The sequence below is a fragment of the Theropithecus gelada genome, unplaced genomic scaffold, assembly GCF_003255815.1.
Source record: "Theropithecus gelada isolate Dixy unplaced genomic scaffold, Tgel_1.0 HiC_scaffold_15989, whole genome shotgun sequence".
In the NCBI taxonomy this organism is placed as follows: Eukaryota; Metazoa; Chordata; class Mammalia; order Primates; family Cercopithecidae; genus Theropithecus; species Theropithecus gelada.
Window position 1 is genome coordinate 2,150,804 of NW_020257756.1, and position 22,611 is coordinate 2,173,414.

At 41.6% G+C, this 22,611-nt stretch overlaps 2 protein-coding genes across 8 annotated transcripts in view; one reads left to right on the plus strand and one right to left on the minus strand.

The window, feature by feature from the left end:
- LOC112617290 (periphilin-1) overlaps window positions 1–11,197 on the minus strand; it is a 220,306-nt gene extending 209,109 nt beyond the window's left edge. The window contains exon 1 of the mRNA XM_025374039.1: window positions 10,799–11,197. Within this exon, the coding sequence (XP_025229824.1) occupies window positions 10,799–10,832 (34 nt within the window). The 5' untranslated portion in view covers window positions 10,833–11,197. The remainder of the gene's footprint in view (window positions 1–10,798) is intronic.
- Window positions 11,083–22,611, plus strand: part of LOC112617295 (YY1-associated factor 2) — a 79,807-nt gene continuing 68,278 nt past the window's right edge. For 4 of the 7 annotated variants that reach the window (XR_003117885.1, XM_025374050.1, XM_025374049.1 and 1 more), the window contains exons 1-2: window positions 11,083–11,296; window positions 11,740–11,865. Coding sequence is in view for 6 of the 7 variants with exons in the window: in XM_025374050.1 (XP_025229835.1) it covers window positions 11,271–11,296; window positions 11,740–11,865 (152 nt within the window). In the remaining variant the exon portion in view is untranslated. Of the gene's footprint in view, window positions 11,297–11,739; window positions 12,050–13,627; window positions 13,988–22,611 lie in introns of those variants that run through there. The other 3 variants (XM_025374055.1, XM_025374052.1, XM_025374054.1) reach the window with 3 other exon arrangements.

The following is a 22,611-nucleotide window of genomic DNA, read 5'->3' on the forward strand; positions in this document are numbered from 1 at the left end:
ACGTGGACACAGGGAGGGAAACATCACACACCAGGGCCTGTAGAGGGGTGGGGGGCTGTGGGAGGGATAGCATTAGGATAAACACCTAATGTAAATGACGGGTTGACGGGTGCAGCAAACCAATATGGTGCATGTATACCCATGTAACAAACCTGCATGTTATGCACATGTACCCTAGAATTTAAAGTATGAAAAAAAGAGAGAGAGATAGAAATGGGAGTGGGTGTTCTCACTATTATGCCTACTTGCAGAAATTTTGCTTTCCATCCCCATAGCATTGCACCCTACTAACCTGGAGGTCTTGATCCCCAGAGTAGAAATGCTTTCATGAAAGGCCACAACAATGGTTCTATTGAATTGGATGATGAAATTGCCACTTGGATATTGAGTACTCCTCGTGTCATCCAACTAAAGATAGATAAGAACGTTGCTTTAGGCCGGGCGCGGTGGCTCAAGCCTGTAATCCCAGCACTTTGGGAGGCCGAGACGGGCAGATCACGAGTTCAGGAGATCGAGACCATCCTGGCTAACACGGTGAAACCCCATCTCTACTAAAATACAAAAAAAATTAGCCGGGCGAGGTGGCGGGCGCCTGTACTCCCAGCTACTCGGGAGGCTGAGGCAGGAGAATGGCGTGACCCTGGGAGGCGGGGCTTGCAGTGAGCTGAGATCCGGCCACTGCACTCCAGCCTGGGCAACAGAGCCAGACTCCGTCTCAAAAAAAAAAAAAAAAAAAAAAAAAAAGAACATTGCTTTATTGGATGGGGATACTGAACCAGATTCAAGGCAAAATTGGGTTACTGATACACTGCAAGGATAAAAATGACTATGTCAGAGAAATGCAAACCAAACCCACAATGAGATACCATTTCACGCCATTCAGAATGGCAATTATTAAAAAGTCCAGAAACAACAGATGCTGGTGAGGTTGTGGAGAAGTAGGAATGCTTTTACACTGTTGGTGGGAGTGTAAATTAGTTTAACTACTGCAGAAGACAGTGTGGCAATTTCTCAAAGATCTAGAGGCAGAAATATCATTTGACCCAGTCATCCTATTACCGGGTATATACCCAAAGGCATATAAATCATTATATTATAAAGATACATGCACGCTTATGTTCATGGCAACACTATTCACAATAGCAAAGACACAGAATCAATCCAAATGTCCATCAATTATAGACTGGAGAAAGAATATGTGGTACATATACACCATGGAATACTATGAGTCATAAAAAGGAGCGAGATCATATCCTTTGCAGGGACATGGTTGGCTCTAGAAGCTGTTATCATCAACAAACTAATGCAGGAACAGAAAATCAAACATACATGTTCTCACTTATAAGTGGGAGCTGAACAATAATAACACACGGACACAGGGAGGGGACCAACATATACTGGGGCCTGTTGGAGTGGGAATTACTGGGCAGAAGAGCATCAGGAACAATAACAGATAGATGCTGGACTTAATACCAAGGTGATCTGAGCAGGAAACCACCATGGCACACTTTACTTATGTAGCGAACCTGCATATCCTGAACGTGTACCCTGGAACTTAAAATAAAAACTGAAGGGGAAAAAAATCACTATGTCTTCAGCCTAGGGTATTCTTCAGAGTACCTCTTAGTACTTCAATGTCCAATAGTAAAAGTTAATGGAGACTTCAGTAACCAAACCAAGTCAGGACTACTGAGCATTTAGACACTTCAGGAATGAAGGCTTGGGTCACCTCATCAGGCAAAGAACTCAGCGTTGCTAAGGGCTTGACTGAAATAAGGGGTAACAGGGAATGGTTAGTGGGACACAGTTATAACTAACAACTGTGGTCCCATGACTAGTTACAGAAAGGAGGACGTAGCAGCTACATATATTTTCTTCATTGCTTATGTGTGTGCATGTATGTGTGTGCATTTGTAAGTATGAACTATTTTATTCTTCCTCGTCCTCCTTTTATTACTTAATATAAGTTTTGTTGGAGGTTAAACTATAACATTTAGTATTTCAGTAACAGAAAACCAGTTAAGACTGTGACTGAATTTAAGGAGTTATTAAAATAATGTGGAGATGGACGGTGTGATTATATCCATTAGTGTGGATATAATGACTGTTGGGGCACAGTGTCTCCTCATTTTAGGGGTGGATGAGAATGTCTTTGTATATGGGATAGTTGCATCTAGGGGAATGGTAGAAATGTCTCATTGTATAGAAGTTTAAATACGTGTAGAAAAGTTTGTGTGATGCTGAGTGGTCAAAGAGGTCATCGTCTGTCAGCCCCACCCCACCCTCCATGCTACACTCAGCTTTGTGATGGGAGCTAGTACTCAGCTATACTCTGGGACACCATTTTCACTTTGTTCTCTTGCTCCACCTGGCTCAGCCAAGGGGTACCAGCAGGAGGCTGCACAGCTAGAGAAAGAAGGGACTTGCTTTTTTTTTTTTTTTTTTTTTTTTTTGAGACGGAGTCTCGCTCAGCCTTCCAGGCTGGAGTGCAGTGCAGTGGTAAGATCTCGGCTCACTGCAACCACCATCTCCTGGGTTCAAGCGATTCTCCTATCTCAGCCTCCTGAGTAGCTGGGATTACAGGCACTCGCCATCATGCCTGGCTAATTTTTGTATTTTAGTAGAGACGGGTTTTCACCATGTTGGCCAGACTGGTCTTAAACTCGTAACCTCAGGTGATCCACCCTCCTTGGTCTCCCAAAGAGCTGGGATTACAGGTGTGAGCCACCGCCCCCGGCATTTGCTTTTCTTCTGTTTGCTTCTTGTTGGCCTTTTGTTGGCATCCAGTCCTCTCCCTGCTCCTCCAAGCATCGCTCCAGCAGCAGCAGTTCCTTTCTTTGGCAGAAGCAGAATCCACTTTGCAGTTTTCCTGGTATTTGCAGAACCAGCTGAATAAGACCTTGTCAGAGACACCAGCACCAGTGGGCCACAGTGCTCCCCTTTCAGAGGGGTGGGATAAAGTCTTGAAACAATGACTCCCAGTTCCCTGTTCAAGGTTGTCCTTCATTAACGAATCTTATGTTCCCATCACACTACTTCCTGGATTTGGGAAAGGTGGATGAGAGTCAATGTGTAGACACGAGAGGCTACTTTGAATCTAGTGTTGGGCTGGTTTGGAGTAAAGAGGAAATGCAGGAGAAATGGAGCGCTGGTTGGTGGTGCCATTAGTTAAGGTGAGACCATGGGATACCATAGAGAGCAATTAGAAAGGGGAGTAAAAATGAGTGGAAGGCTAAAAATATAGGGGGAGAGAATTGAGAGCAAGGAAGGAACAAAAGGCTAGAGGCAAACTGTAAAAAACGGGCAATACTGTGCTGAAATGAAGTTGAGAGACTGGGCCAGGCATAGTGGCTCATGCATGTACATCCTAGCATTTTAGGAGGCTCCGGTGAGTGGATCACTTGGGCTTAGAAGTTTGAGACCATCCTGGGAAACATGGTGAAACCCCGTCTTTACCAAAAATACAAAAATTAGCCAGGAGTAGTGGCATGCATCTATGGTCCCAGCTACGTGGGAGGCTGAGGTGGGAGGATTGGTGGAGCCTGGGAAATTAAGGCTGCAGTGAGACATGATTGCGCCACTGCACTCCAGCCTGGGTGACAGGGCAAGACCCTGTCTCAATCAAAAAAAAAAAAAAAAAAAAAAAAAAAAAAAAAAAAAAAAAGGCTAGGCGCGGTGGCTCATGCCTGTAATCCCAGCACTTTGGGAGGCTGAGGTGGGTGGATCACCTGAGATCAGAAGTTCAAGACCAGCTTGACCAACATGGTGAAACCCCATCTCTACTAAAAATACAAAAAATTAACCCGGCCTGATGGCAGGCGCCTGTAATCCCAGCTACTCAGGAGGCTGAGGCAGGAGAAATGCTTGAACCTGGGAGGTGGAGGTTGCAGTGAGTAGAGATCACAACATTGCACTCCAGCCTGGGCGACAAGAGCAAAACTCTGTCTTAAAGAAAAAAAAAAAAAAAAGAAAGAAAGAAAAGAAAAGAAAAGAAAAAAGAAATTGAGAGACTGACAAGTTACCATCAATATTTAGGTGTGTCTCCTTGTAATGTTTTCTATGCTTTTTATATACTTATTCAATTTTAGATTCTGCCTTTTTCACTTAGCATTACAACGGAAGCATTGCCTCTTGTTACAAATTATTCACCAACATTGTTTTTAATGACTTCTTAAAATCCAGTTCTTTGGTTAGATCATACTTTATTTAACTATTTCTCTTCAGATGACCATGCAGGTTGTTTTAAATGTACATTAAAATAATTTCATGGCTATTTCTGTGGAAAAACTTTTTATGCATTTCAGGTTGTCTCCTTAGGATATATTTGTCAAAATAGAATTACTGGGTCAAATAATGTGGATATTTTAAATCTTAATTTTTGTAATCTTAATTCTTACTCAAATTTTTACAGATCCATAATCCTTTGTCCACAATCCCATAATCCAAGAAGCACTGAAAATTGAAACCTTTTTTATATTTTATCTTTTATCATTTAGCAGCAAAACCTGAGTAGAACTGATGTGAGATGATTTACAGACATTAATTTTCCCACTTAGTATGAATATTTATGTTTTTCAGAAATATTAGTGTGTTTGATTAAGAGGCACTATCTCAGAACCCACTCAAAGTGTTAGGTAATTATGTATTATTTGTGTCAACTGCCTTTTGAAAATTCCCAAATGCCTTACTTATAAAACACATCCAGCTTTAAGGGTTTTAGATAAGGATTGCGAACCTGTACCAGGTGTGTTATAACAAGGCACTGGATATGTTAATTTACATATATATATATACACACACACACACATATATTTGCTGAACTTGACACTAGTATTATTGGCTGAACCATGTCTTTCCCTCCCCCAAAATTCGTATGTTTATGTCCTAATCCCCCAGTATCTTAGAATGTGACTGCATTTGGAGTCTTCAAAGAGTCTTTAAAGATGTGATTAAATTAAAATGTGGTCATTAGGATAGCCCTAATCCAGAGTCTTTAAAGATGTGATTAAATTAAAATGTGGTCATTAGGATAGTCCTAATCCAATTACTAGTATCCTTATAAGAAGGGGAGGTTAGGACACAGACACACAGAGAGAAGACCAGTCAAGACAAAGCAGGTCATCTACAAGCCAAGGAGTGAGGCCTCAGAAGAAATCACCCTGCTGTGCTGACATCTGTTTTTTTTTTTGTTTTTTGTTTTTTTGTTGTTGTTGTTTTGATGGAATCTCGTTCTGTCACCCAGGCTGGAGTACAGTGGTGTGATCTCAGCTCACTGCAAGTTCTGCCTCCTAAGTTCATGCCATTCTCCTGCCTCAGGCTCCCAAGTAGCTGGGACTACAGGTGCCTGCCACCGTGCCTGGCTAATTTTTTTTGTATTTTTTGTAGAGACGGGGTTTCACTGTGTTAGCCAGGATGGTCTCGATCTTCTGACCTCATGATCTGCCAGCCTCAGCCTCCCAAAGTGCTGGGATTTCAGGCGTGAACCACTGCGCCCGGCCCCCTGCTGACATCTTGACTGCAGACTTCTAAGTTTCAGAACTGTGAGCAAATAAATTTCTGTTGTTTATACCACCTAGTCTGCAGCACTTTGGTATGGCACTCTAGAAAACAAATACTGTACAACTGGTGACATATAACTTTTATAACTAACAAAATTAGATACCAGTCAACCAAACAAAAACCACACAAATCCATCTTTCAAAACATGATTGGTTTTACCATTGTAGCTTACTATTATACTTTGAGTTCCCGCTCTCAGGGAAGGTTTATAACTCATTTCTCCCTTAGGTACCCCATTTTCTCTCAAATTCCAGTTAATAAACAAGAGGGTACTTCTCATTTCAGGTATTAGTTCCTGTTGCCTAATAACTGTATACAACATCAATACATAGTTTTCATTGCTGTTATTATGTTTGGCTAATAAACTCAAGACTAACCAGAAGATCTACGGCCTCTGAGATCCTGCTGTCTCCTTTTTTTAATTTTTAATTTTCTGAGACAGGGTCTCACTCTGTTGCCCAGGCTGCAGTGCAGTGGCACTATCGTAGCTCACTGCAGCCTCGATCTTCTGGGCTCAAATGATCCTCCCAAGTAGCTGGGACTACGGACGTGCACCACCACACCAGGCTAATGTTTTCTTTTGTTTTTTTTTTTAAGTAGAAACGAAGTTTCGCTATGTTGCCCAGTCTAGTGTTGAACTCCTGAGCTCAAGAGACCCTCCTGCCTTGGCCTCTGAAAGTGCTGGGATTATAGGTGTGAACCACTGCACTTGGCCCACTGTCAGTCTCTTGATCTAAGACAGACTCTCAATCTTTTTATTCATTCTCCAGAGAGAACAGATTACGGTTCACCTGTACACAGAATCACATGTGCAATTTCAGTACCTATTCCAGTCTCTCCTAGGAAGCACATTGGAATGGGAACGGATATTATTATATCAATGGCCTAGGGATTACTTTAATTTTAATTTATTTATTTTATAGAGACAGTCCCTGCCATGTTGCCTATGCTGGAGTGCAGTGTCTATTCACAGGCATGATCCCACAGCTGATCAGCATGGGAGTTTTTTGTTTTTGTTTTTGAGATGGAGTCTCACTCTGTCCTCCAGGCTAGAGTGCAGTGGCACAATCTCAGCTCACTGCAACCTCTGCCTCCCAGGTTCAAGCAATTCTCCCTGCCCCAGACTCCCGAGTAGCTGGGATTACAGGCGTGTGCCACCATGCCTGGCTAATTTTTGTGTTTTTTAGTAGAGATGGGGTTTCACCATGTTGACCAGGCTGGTCTCAAACTCCTGACCTCAGGTGATCCGCCTATCTCAGCCTCCCAAAGTGCTGGGATTACAGGTGTGAGCCACTGCGCCTGGCGCTGCACAGTTTTGACCTGCTCAGATTCGTAATTCTCCCTGCCTCAGCTCTCAGCTTCCTCAGTAACTGGGGAAAGTAAAGATTGCTTTACCTTTGTGGGGTTTTTTTGTTGTTGTTTGTTTGTTTGTTTTTTGTTTTTTGTTTTGACAGAGCTTCGTTCTGTCACTGAGGATAGAGTGCAGTGGTGTGATCTTGGCTCACTGCAACCTCTGCTTCCTGGATTCAAGCGATCCTCCCACCTCAGCCTCCCGAATAGCTGGGACTACAGGTGCATGCCACCACACCCGGCTAATTTTTGTATTTTTTTTTTTTTTTTTTTTTTGAGACGGAGTCTTGCTCTGTCCCCCAGGCTGGAGTGCAGTGGCGCGATCTCAGCTCACTGCAAGCTCCGCCTCCTGGGTTTACGCCATTCTCCTGCCTCAGCCTCCCGAGTAGCTGGGACTACAGGCGCCCGCCACCTCGCCCGGCTACTTTTTTGTGTTTTTAGTAGAGACGGGGTTTCACCGTGTTAGCCAGGATGGTCTCGATCTCCTGACCTTGTGATCCTCCCGCCTCGGCCTCCCAAAGTGCTGGGATTACAGGCTTGAGCCACCGCGCCCGGCTTTTTGTATTTTTTGTAGGGACAGGGTTTCCCCTTTTGACCCAGGCTGGCGTTCAACTCCTGAGCTCAAGATATTCACCCACCTCAGCCTCCCAAAGTATGGGGATTACAGGCATAAGCCACTGCGTCTGCCCTCATTTACCTTTTAAAAATTAAGGTAAGGACAGGCACAGTGGCTCATGCCTGGAATCCCAGCACTTTGGGAGGCTGAGGCAGGAGAATCACTGGAGCCCAGAAGTTCAAGGCTGTAGTGACCTATGATGGCACCACTGTACTACAGCGCAGGCAGTAGAGTGAGACTGGCTCACACACAAAACCAAACAAAAACAAACAAACAACAACAAAAAAGTAAATAATCAGAAAACTTCAACACTTTATTGTTAAATTGTTAAAACGATTGTTAGTGTTTGTCACTTTACAAGTGACCCTAATAAATTACATTTCTAAAGTACTGAATTTTGTTAATGTATTGAAAAGACACCTGATTGCGTAAGAACCTAGGCCACTCTAGTAATAAAATCTTTATTCTCCACAACAGCCACTCTTACAGCTAGCAGAGAAACACTTTAGGAAAGGTGTGGCTTTTTGTGGTGAAATGGCAGGAATAGCTCCTGTACTACTGTCTCCATGTAAGCCTAGTAGAGGCAGATTTTTTTTTTTTTTTTTTTTTTTTTTTTTAAGAGAAACACCAATAAATGGGAGGCAGTTGGTATAGTGCGAGGGCATGTGATTCTGTGCTCCACATAAACTAGGTTCCTGGTTCATCGACAAGGATGTGCGGAGTTGTAAAGTTCATTTTGAAGGATAAATGTTAATTCTGGCATTTATTGACCATCCACTGCAAGCAATATGCCTAACAGTTTGTAAATCCCAATATGAAAGAAAAAATCTCATTCAAGAATTGTAACACAAGTGAACATATTGATTACTTATTTTAGAAACAGAGTCTTGCTATGTTGCTCAGGCTGGTCTCGAACTCCGGGGCCCAAGTTATTTTCCTGCCTCAGCCTCCCAAGTAGCTGGGAATATAGGGGCCTGCTAACCTGGCTATAAGGGGATGTATTTATTCTCAGAATATTTATTGAGTGCCCACTATGTGTCACACTGTTCTAGGGGCTGGAGATGCAGCAATAAAGACAATAAAAGTTCTTGTCCCTTTTGTTCATGATTTAGAGGTGCGGCTTACTTTTTAGTGATGGAGGTTACAATCTAGTGAAATGGTGATTTGCAGCATGGGGTATTTTTAGAGTGCTTGATTTAGTTTTCTTTTTATTTAAAAATACATTGTTGCCATCACTTTTGCAAGTGGAGTAGTTCTTATCAGTCTCTTTGAGGATCCATCTAGTTGAGGCATTTAAAAACATCACAATGCCTTAGACTTGTAAGAGACCTTAGTTGTGACAGTAGTTTTAACTCCTTTATTTTACATATGAAAAAAAGGAAGTGATTTAGCTGAGTTTACCCACTGCATTACTGAGAGGTTAAAGACTAGGCCTCAAATCTCGTTCTCTTGTATACTTTCCTCAATCATACTCCTCATGGTTCCTGGTTTCTGTATTCGGGTCTGAATCATGAGAAGCTACATTTGCAAAAAGTACAGATAGTACAATGAGTTCAGAGACTGCTATGTAAATGGAGTGACTTGGTTAATCAGAAAGAAGGCGCGGTGAAAGACATTCGTCTCAGGATACCTGAGCTCTAACCCTGGCCTATTCATTAAAGAAAAACCATTTAACCTGGGCCCTAACTTCCTTGTCTTTAAAATGAAGGGCTAGACTATGGATTTACAACGGCTCAACTTACGATTTTTCTACTTTACGATGGGTTTATCGGTGTACCAAATGCATTTTCGATTTATGATATTTTTTATTTAAGATGGATTTATCGGGAAGTATCCCCATTCTAAATCGAAGAGCATCTGCAGTCAATGAGGCCATGTGCATAGCACTTTGAGTCCTTTAAAATATGTATCTACGTACAGGGATTTACAAAGCGCCTGGCACATAGTGCTTAAAAAATATTATTTATTTATTTAGAGGCGGAGTCTCGCTCTGTCGCCCAGGCTGGAGTGCAGTGGCACGATCTCGGTTCACTGCACCCTCCGACTCCCGGGTTCAAGCAATTCTCTCTGCCTCAGCCTCCCGAGTAGTTGAGATTACAGGCACCCGCCACCACGCCAGGCTAATTTTTGTATATTTTTTAGTAGAGATGGGGTTTCACCAAGTTGGCCAGGCTGGTCTTGAACTCCTGACCTCAGGTGATCCGCCGGCCTCCACCTCCCAAAGTGCTGGGATTACACACGTGAGCCACCGTGCCCGGCCAAAAAATATTATTTTATTATTAATCGCACAACAATCTCATATAGATGCCATTCAGAAGATGAAAACGTTGAGAATTACAGAAATTAAGCAATACTTCCAAGATCTATCAGCTAAGAAACAGGGGAAGCAGGCTGAGAACCCTGGACTTCTGACTGTACCATTTCCTTTGTAGTTTAGCTATGAAATTATCATTTTACATGAATTCGGAATTGATGTAAACCTAGAAAGATGGACAGAAACAGCACAGTTAAAGAGGGATCTAGTTTATGCAGAAGTAACCCATGTGCATTATCAGGAGGCAGCTTTTCTCATGGGAGAGGGATGCAGAGGTAGGGAAAATGTGTGAAGCCTTTAAATGCCAGGCTAAGGAGTGTGGGAGTCGTTAGTGGTTCTTGATCAGAGTGGTGGCATAATATTAACAGCATTTTATTATTCATCTGGTTGTGGACTACTGAATCGATTGGGGAGGTGGAAGTGGAGCTTCGGAGACCAGTTTGATGGCTGTTGCTGGAGTCTGGAGTATGAGGACCTTTATTTAGTATATTGAGGTAAAGAGACCTGGGAAGGTGTTCTTTTGTTAGCAGACAGCGTTGAGGGCACATGCAAACTCCTTATATTTAAAAAGGCCTTATGAGTATGTATTGGGTTTCTTTCAAAAGCAGCTACTGCAGAGGCCTGAGAGGCCAAAAGGGCGCCTTTGGAATTAAAGCAGAGTTAGACTCCTGGCTTTGGCATTTTCTAATTATGTAGCCCAGAAGAAGTCACCTAACCTCTCTTGAGTCTTGATTTCGATTCCTCTAAGTTAGGGGTGACAAGCCCTACTTGTTTGAGCATCTGTGTAGTGCTTTAAGGCATCTAGCAATGGCGCTGCGTGTTGGTTCCCGCCTTCCCCGTGGTGTCCTGCAGGCGGGGACTGAGTAGCTAAGGACGGCGGAGGCCAGGAAAGTCGTTCTACCTGGAGACCCCGGGCTGGCACTTCTGTCCAGACCTGGACAGGCCTCCGAATGCCAGACCTTGGACCAGGCTTCGCACGGGATGACTGAGCATCCCAAGCCAGTCGGTGGGACAGATATTTTCCTCCTCAGAGGGGCTCTGGAGCGCGCGGCAGTCCCTGGCAGCCGTGGGTACCGAGACGGCGACAGGGCAACAGTGCGGAGAGGCGGCGCCGGCTCCCGAGGCCGAGGCTTCCACCTCCGCACCGCCCGCCGGCTAACTCGCCGCGGGTGCTGGGCCGCGCTGGCCGCGTTTGAAGTCTCCGGCGCGGCTGCTGGTTGGCGGGCGCGGGTCACGTGCGCCCAGGCAGGAGTTTCCCCGACAGCTGGAGGCTGCGTGGGATCCGGCGGCGGCTCCCGAGCGCGGCGGTGCGGCCTTCCCCGCCCCCTTCCTCCCTCCTCCCCCGCCCGCTTCCGCCCGGCTTATTATCCTCCTTATTGACAAACAGAGCGGCCGCGGCGGCGACTCTCGGCGTGCGTTGATAGCCAAGCCATGGGAGACAAGAAGAGCCCCACCAGGTAACAGCGCCCGGGCCCCGGGGCCCGGACTGTGCGGGCGGCAGGGCCCTCGTGCAGGGCTTCGGGTGGCTGCCTCGCTCGCCGCCCGGGCACCGGGGCGAGCACGGGGGCGGCGCCGCTGGTGTGCGAGTGCTGCCGCGTGAGGGGGCCGGCGCCGGCCGCCCCACAATGGAGCCGCGATGGCGGCGGCTACCGGAGCGGCAGCCCGGGTGTCAGAGCGGCTGTGGCGGCGGCGAGTGCGGCCGGGCTCGCGCCCTGCCTCTTCCTGACTTCCTTCCCCCTTGGAGCCGGAGCGCGGCGCGCCGAGGGCCCGCCGGGGGCCCGCCGGGCGGGGGTCGCGGAATTGGGGCGGGGGGCGGGGCGGGGGCGGCCGCGGGGCCCGGGCGCCGGGCGCGGCCTGCTGGTGACCCCGCGCCGCGTCGTGTCCGGGTTGTGTCCTGCAGGCCGAAGCGGCAGCCGAAGCCGTCCTCGGATGAGGGTTACTGGGACTGTAGCGTCTGCACCTTCCGGAACAGCGCCGAGGCCTTCAAGTGCATGATGTGCGATGTGCGGAAGGGCACCTCCACCCGGTGAGTCCCAGGCCTGTCCCGCGCGCCGCCGGCTGGCGGGGTGACGACCAGGGGACGCCCCTGCGGCTGCCGCCCCCTCCCATGACATTCGCGGACCCGGCGGGAGGAGGCGAGACGGAGGTGGCTGTGGCGATAGGAACTGGGTCACATTGATCGCAACCCAGGCGATGGTTTGCGGTGAGGGGTAATTGAAGAGGCTGTAAGGTTTTTTGCTGCCAAGAGAGAATAAATTATTTATGGGAGGCATTAGCTACTGCGATTTAATTCGTATCGCCGGGTGTAATGTCCCTCTCCCCACTCTGGGTATAAAAATGTTGGCTGCATTGTTGTGTTAGTGTGTAGGGATCAAGGAAAACCCATAAAATCCTCTTTAGGAGCAAAGGATGTAATTTCGTTCCTAAAAAAAAAAAAGTATCTGATTGCAGAATACAAAATATATTAAACTTCTTTTCTATATGGACTTCTGGAAGGGTCAGATCAAGGTTTTATTTAGTGTTTTTATTCCAGTTCTCTAATATCTTATAAATAAGTAGTTGGAGATGAGCCCAGTCACAGGAACAGATTTTTACTGAAAGTACCTGCATATCTTTAGTTTGATTAAATGGCAGTCTCTTAGACAAATGAGATGAAAAGATCTCTGCCCATTTTCAGACTTTATTTATTGTAAGCTTGCAGTATAATAACTCTGTCTTTTAAAAAACGACTTTGAATTAAGTGGATAAAGAAAATCATCCAGGAAATTCAGTCTGGCATTCTTAATCTGTCAGCACTTAGTTATCGAGCTCCTTGATTTTTTATAGGAAGGTACCCTTTGAATTAAATATAATCCTGTGATTTATTACTTAATATGTAGAGAAGATATATATTTTGATGTTACAAAGTTCATTAGAGACTAAACTATAACAATAAGCATACTAATCTGTCTTACTGTTACTTTAAAAAAGAGGGCATATATAATATTGACATATGCAAATATTCAGTAGACGTTAGATTTCTAAAAAATGAGATCTTGATTTTTTTTTTTAAAACACTACAGAATTTTATAACGTTTGAAATGTAGAGACAGGAATGGTTGACAGTAACTTATTTGAAAATTTTCTCAGTGAAGCTCGCTGGCTTTGACATGATTATTTTTTGTAAATATTATATGCTTTTTATATATTCCCACAATGGATAAAATATTTTGTACATTTTTCATATTCAAAAAGCAAACTTTCAAACATATTCTAAATTTAAGGGATTACAGCAGAACATTCCAAAAAGAAAAAAGTATATACTAAAATGATTGTGGTTACTAATTTTGGACCCATTTATTAATTCTCATTTACAGTGGATAAAATATTTTGAACATTTTTTATGCTCAGAAAGCCAACTTTTAGACATATGCTAAATTTAAGGGATTACAACAGAACATTCCAAAAAGAAAAAAAGTATTTGCTAAAATGATTGTGGTTACTATTTTTGGACCCGTGTTTTGTGATTTAAGTATTTTGAAAAGCAGAGTATCTTAATGGCTGTGTAAGGTTGGAGTTGGTTTAGAGTGTATTTGTATATCCGTGTTAGTACTTTGTGCTTTTTAAAATGCTTAGTAAGCAATATTTAGAAAATTTGTTTTTTGGAGGCAGGAACATTAAAGTGGAGACAATTATTATAATCTTGATCTCTGGTACTATATATTATTGCTTTTTGTTGTTCCCTCTCTATTTTCTTGTAGCCATTAGAAAAATACTGAAACTAGAAGAGCCTATATGTTTATTTGCAGGGACAGCAAGGAAGGGGGGAAGCTGGTGTCCTACTCCACAGCCAGTCTTGGGGTTAGAGGAACCCTGAGAAATAGAGTAGGTGGTGGCAGCTCAGAAGAGAAGAAACAGGCTGAATACCTGGCACCTGGAAGAAGAAGGAATATAGTACACAGGGGAGTTGGCCCAGGACAGAGAAGTGGGCCTAGTTTAAAAGAGGCTTGAGGCCCACCTGGGGGCCCCTGACTTTTTTTTTGTTTTTAACCGGTACATCCAAGCTCTTGTAGATCCAATTTTTAGTGGTGGAAACATTACTTGAGGAGGACTCAGAGAAGCATTGTCATTTGGATTGAAACTGAAGAGGCTCTGGGCAACTCACCAGAAATCTAAGGGACACTGTGTTCCTGAAAGTAAGTGTTCTACACTGCGACCCTCTCAGCTTCTTCCTTCCTCTCTCTGAATTGTCTCTTCTCTTTTGATTTTGGCTCTAAGTTAAACCTAAGAGCTCTAATTTCTCTGTTATCTGTTATTTTCCTAGTGGTTTCTGAAATTCAGGGTAGAATCCATGTTTGTGTAGAACAGTGTGGAACAGGGTATTGTTAATAGAGAAGATATTGATTGCATCACAGAATATTAATATTTTTCCTCTCTGGTAATGTTAGAAAAACAAGATTAAAGGACTGCAGAATGCTGTTGAGAAGCAAAAGTTTCAGTAGTTGGAAGGAATAATTCTCCATAATTGACATATTAATTAACAGTTAGGGTAATTTCCAGAGTTAGGTTGGCAAGTACTAAAGCTGGGACTGGATAGCTGCAGAGCAGAAGGATGCAGTTTGCTGATGTTTTGTTTGTGTGACCCATAGATGGGATTTGAATCCTTTGGGTCAGACTGACCTTTGAACTGATTCTGCCTCATTGCCAAATGTTAGGCCAAGTCTAAGCCATTCTAGACATTTGAAAAACTTTTTTGTTTTTAAACCTGCGGAGAAGATTGAGTCCTTGTTCTACCTTTAAAGTATTTTTTTTTCTTTTTTCTTTTTTGAGATAAGATCTCATTCTGTTGCCCTGGGTTGCAGTGGTATCATCCAGGCTCACTGCAGCCTCAAACTCCCAGGTTCAAGGGATCCTCTCACCTCAGCCTCCCAAGTAGCTGGAACTACAGATGCATGCCATCACGTGTGGCTAATTTTCTTATTTTTTTGTAGAGATGGGGATCTTTGTGTTGCCTAGGCTAGTCTCAAACTCCTGAGCTCGAGTGATCCTCCCACGTTGGCCTCCCAAAGAACTGAGATTATAGGAGTGAGCCACCATTCTGGTCCCTTTAAAGTTTTTATTGACAATATTTTTTTTTTCTTTAAGGAATATTAAGTTCAAATTCTTTATATTGCAACAGAAGCCCATTTCCTTTGGGTTATATATCCATGATAGGTCATGTCTTTCTATAGAATGAAGTTATATTCATGGCATGTATTTCAAAATAAAACAATTTGTTGTAGCTTCAGTTCCTCAATTTTTAATTTTATTTTATATTTTGGGGTACATGTGCATGTTTGTTATTGGGTATATTGCAGAGTCAGGGAATTGGGCTTCTAGTGTACCCTTTATCCAAATAGTGAACATTATATCCAACAGGTAATTATTCAGTCCCTCACTCCAAAATTTTTTACATTGTGCTTTTGTGAGAGAAACAGTAGTAAATGTCAAACTGACAGGAAAATTTTTAGAAGGAAAAAAATTCCACGGTGACAAATTATTTTCAAGATGCTGCACAGTGTGTATATCTGAAGTTTCTTTTCTCTTTCTCTTTCTTTTTTTTTTTGGAGGGGGGGCAGAATTTGAGACAGAATCTTGCTCTGTCGTCCAGGCTGGAGTACAGTGGTGTGACCTCGGCTCACTGCAACCTCTGCCTCCCAGGTTCAAGCAATTCGCATGCCTCAGCCTCTGTAGTACCTGGGATTACAGGTGCCCGCTACCATGCCAGGCTAATTTTTGTATTTGTAGTAGAGATGGGGTTTCACTATGCTGGCCAGGCTGGTCTCAAACTCCTGACCTCAGGTGATCCGTCTGCCTTGTCCTCCCGAAGTGCTGGGATTACAGGAGTGAGACACCATGCCCAGCCTGTCTGAAGTTTCTTATAAGGCAAGAAATGTCCCAAATATAAATGCAAGAAACTTTAGGAAATTAAGGATCATTCTTGACTGGGCCTAGTGGCCCACATGTGTAAGCCCAGCACTTTGGGAGGCTGAGACAGGAGGATTTCTTGAGGCCAGGAGTTTGAGACCAACCTGGGCAACACAGTGAGATCTTGTCTCTACTTCAAATAAAAAAAATTATCTGGGTGTGGTGGTGCACGCCTGTGGTCCCAGCTACTCAGGGGGCTGAAGTGGGAGGATCCCTTGAGCCCCAGAGTTTGAGGTTGCAGTGAACTGTGGTCATACCACTGCATTCCAGCCTGGGCAACAGAGTGAGACCCTGTCTCAAGAACAAAAAACATTCTGAATCATCAGAGAAAATGAAATATTAAATATTAAGGATAGTCTGTATGAGGGTGATAATCAATGTGTGATGATGAAATTAAGACTGGTGTCTTACTGCTACTTCACCTAGGAGTGGACAGTTACTTTGCTTAATTCAGGTAGCAAATATTTAGAAATGAAAATGATAGAATTATTGGTTTGGGTTTTAAACTGTGGTCTAAATGGTTCATACCAGGCTTTCAAATGTAACAGGTAATGTTACTTTTTCTTAGAGGATATTGTAACAGTCCTTTAGGTTTCGCATAGGTGTTATTTTAGAGAGCTATGAAAAAGATTTCACATAGTAGAGTAGAAAAAAAATACGTGAAAGAAAAGATTTCACATAATAACTAGGTGTTATTCTAGTATGAGTTTGGTAACCTGGGTTCATACCTCATTTCCTATCAACCATTTCAATATTCAGCATTCTGCAAATGTTTATTGAGCATCTTATTTAAGGGCTGAGTTGGATACTAGACATACAGTGGTGAGCAGAATGGATTTTTTTGTTTGTTTAAAATTTTACGGTTTTGCAAATCAGAACCACCTTAACTGTACCAAGCTCCATATGTGAGGTTTAGTGTTAGTAGATCTTTCCTTTAAGTGTAGGCTGAAGAGGTGGAACTTTTTCATTAAAAATATATATTGTTTATAACTGAACACAGTATTATGGTTAGGTAAAAAGAATGAGTTATCTCAGCTTCTGTTAAAAGCAAACTATAAAATTCACATTCTGAAAGAAGCTTAAACCAACTATCATCTGGTAGAAATCTTTTCAGCATTGTTTTCTTGTCATACTTGCTTTCCGTCTTCAAATTTGAGGTTTGGCACTGATTCTCCTAGACCTTTTGTGTAGGAATGGGAGAAAAAAATTGAGGACCATCTACATAAGTCCTTTTTAAAGAAATGCAGGGTTCCTGAGCCCCCTCCTGTCTATCTGAGGAGCCTTTCTAGCAACCATTTAGTTGTTCAGAGACTCCTTATTCTAGGAGGTTTCTTACTTGTTTGTTTTTTGTCCGCTGTCTTAGAGGACTCACACTAGTTAATTGTATGTGGGTAAATTTTACAAGTGGTTAGTGTTTGTATAGTCCGGATATCAGAGTGGTTTTCAAAGTATAGTCTGAGGGACACTGAGAGTCCCTGATATCTTTTTAGTTGAACCTTTCTATGAGGTTCACACTGTTTTTATAATAATATGAAGATGTTATTTGCTTTTTTCACTGTGATGGTACAGAGGCAATGGTGGGTAAAACTGCCAGCACTTTAGCATGAATCAAAGCAGCGGCACCAAATTGCTATCTTCATTGTAATTTTCACCACCATGTACATGAATGCAGTAAGAATAATGCCAGTTTGAATTAAGAATATCCTTGAAGCAGTAAAATTTACTAATTTTATTACATCTCATATTTTAAAAAATATTTTGTCTGACAAAATGGGAACTACACATAAAGCACTTACACTGTATACCAAAATATAGCGGTTAAGAGAAAGCACGTGTGTAGTTTATCTTGCAAGCAGAACTAGTGTTTTTGTCATACAACATCATTTTTACTTGAAAGACTACCTGAAATACCCTAGTTATTCAGACTTGGATATTTAGCATATATTTTCTTGAAAGTGAATATATTCAAGAAATATATCACTTCAAGGAAAACATTTGATAGTATATGTTGCCAGTGATAATCACTCAAGTGAAAATTAGAATTTTTGAAAATTTGTAGCAACAATGAGCTTTAGAGTTTCTGTGTATAAAGACTTTTATGAGAAGACTAGTGGTGATACCAATGAATGTAGTTTTTGACATTTTACCATGAAATGTGTCAGCATTTGGAAAATATGCATAACTCAGCAAACAAATGGTTCCTAGTTACCAATGTTTGATTTTATAAAACTGTAATGGGTAATCCATTCGAAGTACAAAATACCAACAGATTTTAAGGGAACACTGTAAACTTCGTTGATGTGGTTTCAGATTTCACATTGCACTAACCTTTGAGAAACAACTGTGTTTTTATGTAGTATCAAAGAATAACATCTATAATTATCTGAAAATGCTATTAAGCTACTTATCTCTTTTCAACTATATATCTGTGAGAGTGCAGATTTTCTTAATATTTTTGGACTAAAACAGTGTATTGCAACAAATCGAATGCTGAGACAGATGTGACAATCCAGATGTCTTCTACTAAGCCAGATGTTAGAGGTTAGCAAAAATATACAGTGCCACTCTTCATACAAAATACCTTTGTTTTGGAAAATAATAAGTTTTTAAAATAAAAATATGTCGTTTAATATGTGATATGTTTATTTTTTTTTAAATGAACTTATATATTTAGATTTTTATCAGTTTTTATTTGTAATATAGTAAATATCGATATATGACCCATATTAAGAAAAACAAAAAACAAAAAAAACTCTTAAATTTTAAAAGTGTAAATGATCCTAAGACCAAAAAGTTTGTGAACTGCTGGTCTAGAGTTTATTGGCTTGGGTTTCTACATGTAATGGATTTACTTTAGTAAGTGTTCTTTTTATTTCCTTTACAGTGTGAGGCCTGACAACTAGTATCCTAGTTGTTTAACTCAGTGGCCAATCTCACTCATCTTTTGATTTCTCCTCCAAAGTATTTGATGTTATTGGCCCTTTTTAAATTGAAACTCTCCTTCCTTGATGTCTCTAACACTCCTTTTTAGTAGATTTCTATGTATATCTCCGAAACCCATTTCTGCCTCCCCAAACCTGGTATCTGTATATTCTTTACTTTGTAGGTGGCATAAACTCCTTTCTGGAACCTCAGCTAGAAACCATCATTGTCTCAACTTTGATTCTAATTTGTGGTTATCCTTCTTGTCCTTTCTCTGGATTTTTCTCTTAAATATATCCTTTTTCCAGTTTATGTAGTTACAGTTCAGAAGCCCGTATCACTTCTCTCGTGAACTATTGGACAAATTGGTCTCTCCTTTGGAATGCTACTAACATTATCTTCATTGTCTTCTTTGAAACCTATCTGATTATGTTGGTCCCTGTATATTAAAAAACAATTGAGTCCTATTAGTGGCTGCTGAATAAAAGCTGAGATCCTGAGTATAGTGTTCAAGGCTATAATAATAATCTATCCCTAAACTACCTTCCTAGCTTCATTTCCTGCTGCTTATCCCAATCCTGTGTTGTGTCAGCACTGAATTATTTTTATCATATGGTACTTTTCTTTTTCTTTTTCTTTTTTTTTGGAGACAGAGTCTCGCTCTGTTGCCAGGCTGGAATGCAGTGGCACGATCTTGGCTCACTGCAATCTCTGCCTCCCAGATTCAAGTAATTCTCCTGCCTCAGCCTCCTGAGTAGCTTGGATTACAGGCGTGCGCCACCATACCCAGCTAATTTTTGTATTTTTAGTAGAGACAGGGTTTCACCATGTTGGCCAGGATGGTCACCATCTCCTGACCTCATGATCCGCCTGCCTCAGCCTCCCAAAGTGCTGTGATTACAGGCGTGAGCCACCATATGATACTTTTCAAAGAGGCCCTCTAGGATTACTCTCCCTCCACCCCTTGGTATCATACCGATTCTATGTAGTAGAGTCAGTCACGCACTCCATAATGACATTTTGGTCAGTGGGGGACCACGCATATAGTCCTATAAAATTATAATACCATATTTTTACTCTACTTTTTCTATGTTTAGATACAAATACTTACCATGGTGTTACAATTACTTGCAGCATTCTGTATAGTAACATCCTGTGCAGGTTTGTAACCTCAGAGCAATAGGCTCTACCATATAACCTAGGTATGCAGTAGGCTGTACCATCTGGGTTTGTATAAGTACATTCTGTGATGTTCCCACAATGAAATCACCTAACGATGCATTTTTCAGAACATATCCCTGTCATTAAATGATGCATGGCTGTATGTGTATGTAATTATTCCTGGCGAATCACTATATTGTAGTACAATTGTCTAGACACTTACCTGCCTTACAGGGCAGAGACTGTCTTATTCACTTTGGTATTCCTAGATAATAAAATACCTGAAGTATTGTAGATATTTAAATGTTTTCAATTAATGTTTATGCAAATTTGACTATTACTGTTTGACACCTGACATTGCTTTTCCAATAATTTTGAACATTATGTTTGTAAAAATATTATCAAACTTTTTTGTCTCTTAAGTTGTAGGTATAAATCGTTTTAGCATTATTTATTTATTTATTTTCTGAGACAGGGTTTCACTCTATTGCCCAGGGTGGAGTGCAGTGGTGTGGATATAGCTTACTGCAGTCTCAACCTCCCTGGTTCAAGTGGTCCCCCCACCTTAGCCTCCCAAGTAGCTGGGAGTATAGGAGTGTGCCACTATGTCTGGTTAATTTTTAAATTTTTGGTAAAGAGGGGATATCTCCCTATGTTGCCCAGTCTGGTTTCGAACTCCTGGGCCAAAGCAATACTCTCACCTTGGTCTCCAAAATGTTGGGATTACAAGCATGAGCCACTGCACCCAACTGTTTTAGCATTATTTCAAGGATGATATTGTACATGAACACCGTAGCATTTTTAAGGAACAACTTTGGCAAGTTGTATATTATTGTTATGATCTCATTTGTGGCCACTTATTAGGTCTTATTTTTCAGATTAAATTTATATAATATAGCTAAAAATGAAGTATTTCTTGATTAAAACCAATGAAGTCGTGAAAGTGTACAGCGTATTAAGAAATATATTGTATATTCCATTGCTACAAGGAGAATAAAATATCTAGGAATACAACTAACAAGGGATGTGAAGGATCTCTTCAAGAAGAACTACAAACCACTGCTCAAGGAAATAAGAGAGGACACAAACAAGTGGAAAAACATTCCATGCTCGTAGATAGGAAGAATCAATATTGTGAAAATGGCCATACTTCCCAAAGTAATTTATAGATTCAGTGCTATCCCCATCTAGCTACCATTGACTTTCTTCACAGAATTAAAAAAACTAATTTAAATTTCATATGGAACCAAAAAAGAGCCTGTTTACCCAAGACAATCCTATGGAAAAACAAAACAAAACAAAACAAAAAACAAAGCTGGAGCCATCATGCTACCTGACTTCAAACTATACTACAAGGCTACAGTAACCAAAACAGCATGGTACTGATACCAAAACAGAGATACAGACCAATGGAACAGAACAGAGGCCTCAGAAATAACACCATGCATCTACAACCATCTGATCTTTGACAAACCTGACAAAAACAAACACTGGGGAAAGGATTCCCTATTTAATAAATGGTATCAGGTAAACTGGCTAGCCATATACAGAAAACTGAAACTGGATCCCTTCCTTACACCTTAGACAAAATTAACTCAAGATGGGTTAAAGACTTAAACATAAGACCTAAAACCATAAAAACCCTAGAAGAAAACTAGGCAGTACCATTCAGGACATAGACATGGACAAAGACTTTATGACTAAAACACCAAAAGCAATGGCAAAAAAAAGCCAAAATTGACAGATGAGATCTTATTGAACTAAACAGCTTCTGTACAGCAAAATAAACTATCATCAGAGTGAACAGGCAACCTATAGAATTGGAGAAAATTTTTTGCCATCTGTCCATCTGATATACAGAATATACAAAGAAGTTAAATTTACGAGAAAAAAACAACCCCATCAAAAACTGGGCAAAGGATATAAACAGACACTTCTCAAAAGAAGACATTTATGTGGCCGACAAACATGAAAAACTCATCACTAGTCATTAGAGAAATGCACATCAAACTACAATGAGATACTATCTCGTGCCAGTTAGAATGGCGATCATTAAAAAGTCTGGAAACAACAGATGCTGGAGAGGATGTGGAGAAAAAGGAACGCTTTTACACTGTTGGTGGGAGTGTAAATTAGTTCAACCATTGTGGAAGACAGTGTGGTGATTCCTCAGGGATCTAGAACCAGAAATACCATTTGACTTAGCAGTCTCATTACTGGGTATATACCTAAAGGATTATAAATCATTCTACTATAAAGACACATGCACACGTATGTTTATTGCAGCACTATTCACAAAAGCAAAGACTTGGAACCAACTCAAATGCCCATCAATGATAAACTGGATAAAGAAAATATGGCATGTATATACCATGGAATACTATGCAGCCATAAAAAGAATGAGTTCATGTCCTTTGCAAGGACGTAGATGAAACTGGAACCATCATTCTCAGCAAACTAACACAGGATCAGAAAACCAAACACCACATATTCTCACTCATAAGTGAGAGTTGAACAATGAGAACACATGGACACAGGGAGGGGAACATCACACACTGGGGCCTGTCCTGGGGTGGAAGACTAGAGGAGGGATAGCATTAGGAGAATTACCTAATGTAGATGAAAGGTTGATGAGTGCAGCAAACCACTGTAGCACGTGTATACCTGTGTAACAGACCTGCAGGTTCTGTGCATGTATCCCAGAACTAAAGTATAATAAAATAAATATATTGTATTCACCTAA